This window comes from Delphinapterus leucas, chromosome 16 (genome assembly GCF_059928025.1).
Source record: "Delphinapterus leucas isolate spDelLeu-1000000601 "Yukka" chromosome 16, BTC_Dleu_Yukka2, whole genome shotgun sequence".
In the NCBI taxonomy this organism is placed as follows: domain Eukaryota; kingdom Metazoa; phylum Chordata; class Mammalia; order Artiodactyla; family Monodontidae; genus Delphinapterus; species Delphinapterus leucas.
In genome coordinates, this window is record NC_143144.1 from 59,859,294 (window position 1) to 59,868,464 (window position 9,171).

The window sequence follows — 9,171 nt, forward strand, 5'->3', positions numbered from 1 at the left end:
ACTGTTTTGGACTATACACTTCTAAAACTTAAGGCACTTAATTTTTCAAGGAACTACCACTAAACCTCCTTTTGTTCATAGAGAAAAAAATAGGTTAGCTGTTACTTGAATATTTCATTAGAGAATGTGTTAATGGAAAGACTCTTAAATTTCTAGGCACTACTTCACAGTCTGAATTCTAGGGTTAATTTTCATTAATGTGCCTTAATACATAGCAAAACAACCTTTATTTTTGTGTATATTTTATGCATTAACTAGCAATAAACTATAACAGTCTTATTGTTGTGGCAGTTAGTACTTTTTACTGATATGACTGCTATTATGTTGGATAGTTAATATCAGAAATTGCTAAGGTAGATTTTTTAAAATGATTGTTAGCTGTCCTAGCTACATGATCTTTTCTTTGTTAATTTGTAATGCTTCAGAGTTGTTTTCATCCCTTGCATTTGTTTTACACAGAAACACTTTGTGCACCTCTGTGGGGCTTTAGAAAAGCATGTTAAGTGTGATATTAGGGAAGATGCAAGACTGTTTTATAGAACTAAGGTAAGCGTGTGTTTTTCTTATTGTTAGCTTTTTGTTTGTTTGTTTAACCTTGGTTTCGTTAATACTTGAGTAATACGTATAAGCCTCTCTTTAAGAAGGAACATATAAGATTAGAAATATGACTTTCTCCTTTAATAACAAATTAACTTCTACTAAGTACTTCTAGCTAGATTGAAAGTAAAGAGGGGGGGGATTCTCAAAGCGAATACTAAGACAAGCTGAATATATGAGTATGGAGTTAGGAAAGCAGCTTCGGTATTAATAAAACAATTTGACGATTTTTCCTGAAACATAACAGGATCTTCTGGAAACTTTTTCTTCTAAGGATTTTTTTTATTCTAAATCATCTTTTAGCTTTTGTAGTGTAGAGCCGATCCATTCTTGCCATTTGTGTTTGGATAGTCATTGAATGTGAGGTTTCAGCTTTGTAACTTTATATTTTACATTAATTAGCTGTAAAGGTTAGATATTTCAGCAATTCCCATTTAGATTTAGTATCTGTATTTATTTTAATAGATTTAAGTTAAATACAAAAATGAGCAACTAATGAAATTGTATCAGATTGCAGATTTTCAAATACATGTAGGGGATAGCTCTTTGCCTTAGAGTGGAAACTGTAGTTTCAGAAGCACATTCTTTTGAACATTAACTAGAGTTACTGGCCCATAGAACTTGGTGGTAGTGGCTACTGCTGACAGACATGCTAAGGAGGACCACCCAAGGTTTTTGTTTCTTAAAGCCAAGAGGCTGGGCATAGACTGGTGCCAGGGCTCCTCTTACTTAGAGCAGAGAATGACACAGAGGTCTGTGGCAGTTGCTTTCAGGGGATGGTCCTGCTGAAATAGATGAATTGCATGCCTCTCCACAAGCCTCTGGTAGAAAAAGGTGGCGCTTGTTTTAGAGAAACTGAATCTGCTGAACTCTAAATGGAGAAAAAAGCAGACCTTTTAATAACTTAAAGCAACTATAAAATTCCTGACCTGTTTAAAACACTTTGTTGGGACTTCCCAGGCAGTCTAGCGGTTAAGACTCTGTGCATCCACTGCGGAGGACGTGGGTGCGATCCCTGGTCAGGGAACTAAGATCCCACGTGCTGTGTGGCACGACCAAATAAATAAATTAATTTAATTAAATAAAACATTTTGTCAAGCAGTTATGTCCAGGAACTAACTGAGAATCTCTAATATGGTAGGAGTTTCACACAGAGACTTGCTAAACCTCCAAATACAGGAATAGATCAGGTATTTAAAGAGGATTCATAGGGGCTTCCCTGGTGGCACAGTCGTTGAGTCTGCCTGCCGATGCAGGGGACACGGGTCCGTGCCCCGGTCCGGGAAGATCCCACATGCCGCGGAGCGGCTAGGCCCGTGAGCCATGGCCACTGAGCCTGCACGTCCGGAGCCTGTGCTCTGCAACGAGAGAGGCCACAACAGTGAGAGGCCTGCGTACTGCTAAAAAAAAAAAAAAAAGAAGAGGATTCATAGTGTAGTCTACCTTTGAACAACACGGATTTGAGTACTGATTCTGTCCAAACCATTTCAGCTTCCTGCCCTTGGGTAAGTCATTTATCACTTTCTTTGTTTTTGAGGCAGAGAGCAGTATGATTTTCTGCTGTGCGGGGTCTTGGCACCACTAACCCCCGCGTTGTTCAAGAGTCCACTGTACTTTGCAAAAACCTAGAGAGGCTTAACATTGAATTTTGGATCTTGTAATAGTGTGAAAAGGAACAGATGACAACCCTTTTTTTGTGGCCTTGAGTCTTTCAAATAGAACTTGGAAGGCAGGGAACAGCCAAAGCTTTGGGTCCTGTAACAAAGGCCACTCTTCAGCTTCCCTTTGTGGGTGTTCAAAAGACAGCAAGTTGAAAATATAAGTGTCTTGAAGGCAGGGAGTATGTTTTTCTGGATGATCGTTAGTAACTAATGGGAAAATGGAGTCCTAAGCATTCAGTATTTTGGATATGGTGATGAAGGAAGGTCTTAGTAATCACTATGACTTGAAAGCCCCTCCAGAAGTTGAGGAGTTTATTCTCTCTTTCTTAACAGAAACCACATTGAGTTGTTGGGTGTGGGTCTGTCACAGCTATCAGGTCTTTTGTATCAAGCATTAAATTGTTTTGCTCTGATCCCTTTTCCCCTTCTTGATATTTTTAAGGTAAAAGACTTGGTTGCCAGGATACATGGAAAATGGCAGGAAATAATCCAGAACTGTCGACCTACTCAGGTGTCGTTTTATTAAACAGTTTCATTTATTCTCAGTAGTTTTGCTAAATGTTATTTCTTCATACTGTTCAAAAAAAAGTATGACAGAGCACTTGCTTCTAGGTATCCTAAAATGAACTGAAAACCCCAGTATAATATTTTATGTATGTTTTTAAATTTTTGTTTGCTCTTATATTCATTAATTTATTTCCAAAGGTGTTTGACCCCACTTTAAAATGTTACACTGCATCAAATGGAGGTTATTTCTCGTGGAGTATTTTTCTTAATATCTTTATTAAGATAAAATTCACATATCATTCATTTCATCCAAAGTGTACAGTATTTTTTAGTATATGCACAGAGTTGTGCAGTCATCACCACAATCTAACTTTAGAACATTTTTGTCACTCCAAAAAGAGATCACATACCTATTAGCAGTCACTTCTCATTCCCAACCACCTGCACTCCTGTCCCCACTCCATGCCCTAGACAACCACTAATCCACTTTCTGTCTGTATAGAGTTGCCTGTTTTTTATATTTCATACAAATGGAATCATATATGATGTAGTCTTTTATGACTGGCTTCTTTTATGTAACATAATGTTAATCCATATTGTAGCATGTTGTATGTCCTTTCTATTGCCAAATAATATTTCATTATGGATATACCACATTTTATATATCTACTTATTAAATGGACATCTGAGTTGTTTCCACTTCCTGGCTGTTATGAGTAATGCTTCCATGAACATTTGTGTATAGGTTTTGGTGTAAATGTATGATTTCAAATGAAAACATTTTGGGCATATACCTGGGAGTGGGATTGTTGGATCATATAAGTAATTCTGTGTTAAATGTTTTGAGGAACTGCCAGACTGTTTTCCAAAGTGGCTTCACTGTTTTACATTCCCACCAGAATGTGTGAGGTTTCTGATTTCTCCACATTCTTGCCAACACTTGTTATTATCTGTCTTTTTGATATAGTCATAGTAGGGGGTTGGACATGGAATGTCATTTTGATTTTAATTTGCATTTCCCTAATAACTAATGATGTTGAGCATCTTTTTATGTGTTTATTGGCCATTCATATAGCTTCTTTGAAGAAATGTCTGTGCAAATCCTTTGCCCATTTTTAAATTTTCTAATTGTAAGAATTTTCCATGTGTTCTAAATATAAGTCCCTCATTAGGTATATAATTTGCAAGTATTTTTCTCCCATCCTGTATGTTGTCTTTTATTGTTTTGATGATATTATTTGTAGAACAGAAGTTTTTCGTTATGATGAAGTTCGGTTTTATCTTTTTTTTTCTTTTGTCACTTAGGGTTTTGGTGTTATATCTAAGGAGACTTTCCTTAAGAGGAGCATTGTTTAAACACCTGATATTAAGTTTGCCATCCTGCTTATTTACAAACCAACTAATATGGGATTGTCGAAAATGCTTCTCAAATTTTATTTATTTATTTTTAATTTGGCCATGCCATGTGGCTTGTGAGATCTTAGTTCCCAGACCAGGGATTGAACCTGTGCCCTCAGCAGTGAAAGCACAGAGGCCTAACTGCTGGACTGCCAGGGAATTCCCTGCTTCTCAAATTTTAATGTACATAGGCTTCAATAAGGAACTTGTTGAAATACGGATTGTGATTTAATAGATCTGGAGTGTAGCCTGAGATATTCTGCATTCCTAACAGGTTCTCAGACTGATGCCAATGCTGCTGATCCAGGGACCATACTTTCATTAGATAGGGCCTAGAAGTTGCTTATATTTTATATAAAAGTAGCAGGAGCACTGAAGATTAGTTAAGAAAAGCAGTCTCACTGTGTTATGACACTTTGACTTTTTTGCTGTTGGTGTTCTTCATAAGATAGAGAAGTCTTTGAGAAATCTTAAGTTAACATTTTGTTGTTCTTGTTTTAGTTTTTAATCTCAGTAGACTTTTTTTTTAGGCCTGCCATTTTTGTTGATGTAACATTAAAACAGAAAAGAATTTAATACCAAAACTTTATATTAATCAGCTTAACAGGGACTTCCCTGGTGGTCCAGTGGTTAAGACTCCACACTCCCAATGCAGGGGCTCCGGGTCTGATCCCTGGTCAGGGAACTAGATCCCGCATGCCGCAACTGAGACCTGGCACTGCCAAATAAATAAATATTTTAAAAATCAGCTTAACTTTTTACTTAATCTTTTTAAATATGTCGCTCCACACGTGTGTGTTACTGAGGAAAACATCTTGTACTTATTTATACTTTTTTAAAATTTTTAGACTATAAAATGTGAAACTTGAATCTGATTACTGTAAATTTTCAGAGCAATTTATAATATCAAAACTTTATTACTTTCATTATCAAAGCGCATTGTCTGATGATTAATGGTTTTATAAGGATTAATTCATAATCTGATTTTCCTTTATTCTGTTTTTTTCCCCCTTCCCTTTTCTAGGGGCAGCTTCATGACTTCTGGGTACCAGATTCTTAACAGGAGTTGCAGCAGCAAAATTATGAACCAAGAGAAATTCAATAAAAGTCTTTCCTAAAGGAGTAGAAAGTACTACAGAACCCAGTGGAAGGCCAAGAAAATGTTCAGCAAATGTGCTACTTGAATATCTAGTATGAAGCTGGTAATGAAGAAATTGCCATTTCTGAAGCAGATACGAAATGCGATCCGCTTAAAAAGGCAATCAGCCTTTTAAAAGAGCAGAATCCCGTAACAAGAGGGGAGGGGTGGAAGCAGCTGATAGTTGCACGTCTAACCTTCCCCTGTTAACTCTTGTTAAATTGTAAGCCAGTTATCTTTTTTGTTTGTTTGTTTGGATTGTATTTGTGGCACTTGGATAATCACAGAAAGGATGGAAGAAAGGGTTTGGATGAATTTGAGGAGATGGACATGGAAACCAAGATCAAGTTCCAGTTTGGTTTAATTTTCCGTCTTGGTTATTTTACGACTCAAAGGGAACACTTAGAACTGAGTTTACTAATAGAAAGGATAAATCTCTTCTGTTACTCCTGTAAACCACTGGCGGGTTTTAATCCATGCATTTTTCTTGGCTATTCAAGATTATAAATCTGTTGGGTTTTTAAAATACATCGAAACAAACAGTTGAGAAACAGAAGTTTGGTATATTGTCAGATCCCCTTAAGGGGAAGAGTTTAAGCTATAAAATAGTGGCTCTGTTTTTATTCCAAAACATACATATGCAGTTTGTTTTGGATTTTCTTTAAGTGCATATATATATATATATATATATATATATATTATATATATATATATTTTTTTTTAATACTGGTTAAATTTTAGAATCTTGGCTAAATCTTAGAATTCTGGCCCTTTGTAGCCATATTACAGAAGTCTATATTGTAAAAGCTTAAAGATCTGGACAAGTTTCCAAAAACCTTACTTTCATGAGTATATAACCTTGGCAGAGACCTGAATGGCATTTATTCTTTAGTACACTACGCACGCGTGTGTATTTGTGTGCGCATGTGTGCTTGTATTTTAAATTTGTTGCACTTGAAAACCACAGCTGCTCTAAATTCTTAAACACTGGAAAGCCATCCTTTGGTTTAAATGGTGGAGGGTTAGTAGAAGTGCACATGCTGGTCTTAGCCTAAGGGCCTTTTGAAGCCTTTGGTAGTAATAGCCTCTTACTAGCTAACTGAAAAATTCTTTTGTTGACTGTCCCTTTTAGGAGGGTTTGTTTCTTGAAAGATAATGCCAGCTTTGTTTTCCTTTCTTTCAATATTGACTTGGATGACACTGCTCTCCTGAGCACTCTGCTTCCTCCAGTTGTGGGGGAAGGATGATGGAGGAGAAGGGAATTGGGCTTGACGTTTAAATGGGTTTGAGAGGGGAGAAAATAAATTTTGAAAACTAGCTTTCTACATCTAAATTGAGGCTTAGGAGTAAAAACCATTTTATCTTAAATTTATCATTTAAAATAGTATCAGTAACTTTTGAGCCCATGTCAAGCATTGAGCAGTTAGAGATTTTATAGGGAAGACTAAGTTAATCCAGTCCCCAAGAACCCAGGCTGAATGAGGCTTCAAGAGTCAGACCAACAAAAGTTTTATTCTGTGTTGAGTTTACTGGTAAGAATATTATTATCTTGATACTACCTCTCAAGGGTATTGTTAGAAAATGCCACTTATGGTTAATGAGATAGATACAAAGAGTTATATTGACAGAAGCTTGAAACTCTGGCATCTATCTGCCCAACAATGGGGGCTTTCACTCTCTGTAATTTAATACTTTGTAGATACATTATTTGTGTGTAATTTTATAAGTGTCCATATTTTTCTCATTTTGCATTGTGTAAAGTGTACAATATCTCAAAGTATAAAATACTGCTTATATTGCTTGTAATTACAGTGTGTAAATATTTTCTAATTGTGTACATTGACAGGGGGACAAGTGGGTTATTCAGGTTTTTTTTTTTGAGTGACCCTTTTGTATTGCAGTTTCAACAGATAACTGCCCATCAAATTTAAAACCACTTTGATACATTTTTATTTAGCAGTTCCAATAAGAAAAGTCTCTATTTTTAATTGTCTTTCTCCATTAGAGAAAAATACTTCACCTGTCCCTTTAAAATCAATGGCCAAACATCAGTTGGGACCCTTGTATTTATGACTTTGGTAGGTGTCTTTAGTCTCCAGGTCATATTCCAGCCAGTATTTGCATTGGGGTTCTCAAAAATTTTTGTGAGTCTATTTAGCACAATTAGCCCATGGTTTTTCTCCCAAATTAAGTATTATCCTTTTCCCTCTGAGTCCCCATGCTTTGTCTCCCTCCTGCTGCTGTTGCCCAGTGAATGGGATGGTAGTGGGGGAGAATTATGTTCATTGCACAGAGAATGTCAGGCCACTTTTTTTGACTTGGCAAACAAAGCTTGCACTAAGTGGTGGTGTGTTTGGCAATATTACTGTGCCAAAAATCACCTTGTCTAATTTTCTGGATACGTATGTCAAACTTATTACCCTTATTGCAAGCTGAAAAATAAGGTACTTGTGTTTATGCTTCTGTGTGTAACTGTTTGCCTTTTCTAAACTGCTTTTCTTGTTATCCTAAAATATAATTCTGTTGGGTATATCACGTTAAATGAAGAGGCTTTCCATGCACAAAATGCATCTATGTAGCAGTAAAGTAACAGCATTTGTACATTTTCTGTCTATCTCCTGAGGGCAGTGGTGCCTTTGTCACCTTTTAGAAGGCTGGCATTTTGTTTTTGTTTTGAAGTACAAGTAATAGCTTGCTTTGGACTTCACAAAAATCTCCCCAGATGTAAAAGAAAATGGTGTGTTGTCATCCAGGCTCAGTTGGGGCATTTGTATTTTTATTTCTGTCAAAACAAGTATAGTCGGTGGGGACTGGCCAGTAATAATGTGTGGAGTCTTTAAACCAAGAGTAGTTTTCAAATTTAAAAAAACAAAAATTTAAGAGGTGACCCATTAACAAGTGACTGAGTTGGAGAATTAGGGGAGGACTGTTCTGGTTTGTCTCTAAGGAGACAAGTTAGGGTACAGGTGGCTTGGGCATATAGAGCATGATCTGCAGTTATTTCTTATTCATTAACAGTGTTGGTGCACCTCCTTATCTGTGTGTTTGTTTTCCCTGGGCAATCCTATCAGCCAGTTAATCCACCAGCTTTTATGAAGTTTACAAGTAAATGCAGATTTTCTTTCCTCTTTTTTTTTTTAATTTTATACTATTTACATCTTGTTTTAAGTCCTATGAATGTATGTGTCTGTTATTAAAATGGCTTTTTCTTCATTTTGGACATGTGTTTAGTAATATTTGTTTGGGAGTGGGGATGGTTAAGTATCTGGAATGTCCTGATTCTTCCCCTGCCCCACCTAGGTTGTTTTTTTTGTTTGTTTTTGTGGGGTTTTTTTTTGCGGTACGCAGGCCTCTCACTGTTGTGGCCTCTCCCGTTGTGGAGCACAGGCTCCAGATGCGCAGGCTCAGTGGCCATGGCTCACGGGCCCAGCCGCTCCGCGGCATGTGGGGTCTTCCCGGACTGGGGCACAAACCCGTGTCCCCTGCATCGGCAGGCGGACTCTCAACCACTGCGCCACCACGGAAGCCCTAGTTTTTAAACTGATTTCTTCCTTTCTTCCTCTTGCATTGGATTCTCTAGTCAGATTTTTAGCTTGATGTTTCCTGTTTCTGGAATACATAAAGCCATAGTTGTACATAGTTCACTTTTATATAACCCAATTAATAATTTGCTGCATCCTTTGCAGTCAGGAATTTGGTAATCTCATTTTTAGATTACCTATTCACTATGTCCATTCAACAACTGTTAAGTACCTACTGCATGCTAAGCACTCTTTAGGATTTGGTGGTAAACAACACAAACAAACAGAGCTCTCATGAATCTTACTTTCTGAAATCCAGGTGAAAATATTTTCTGTTATTAGGCAAAGG

At 36.9% G+C, this 9,171-nt stretch overlaps 1 protein-coding gene across 2 annotated transcripts in view; it reads left to right on the forward strand.

The window, feature by feature from the left end:
- SLF2 (SMC5/6 complex localization factor 2) overlaps nucleotides 1-8,514 on the forward strand; it is a 42,052-nt gene extending 33,538 nt beyond the window's left edge. For both annotated transcript variants that reach the window (XM_022569034.2, XM_022569035.3), the window contains exons 18-20: nucleotides 460-546; nucleotides 2,701-2,769; nucleotides 5,188-8,514. In XM_022569034.2, the coding sequence (XP_022424742.1) occupies nucleotides 460-546; nucleotides 2,701-2,769; nucleotides 5,188-5,223 (192 nt within the window). In that variant the 3' untranslated portion in view covers nucleotides 5,224-8,514. The remainder of the gene's footprint in view (nucleotides 1-459; nucleotides 547-2,700; nucleotides 2,770-5,187) is intronic.
- The last annotated feature ends 657 nt before the right edge of the window (nucleotides 8,515-9,171 follow it).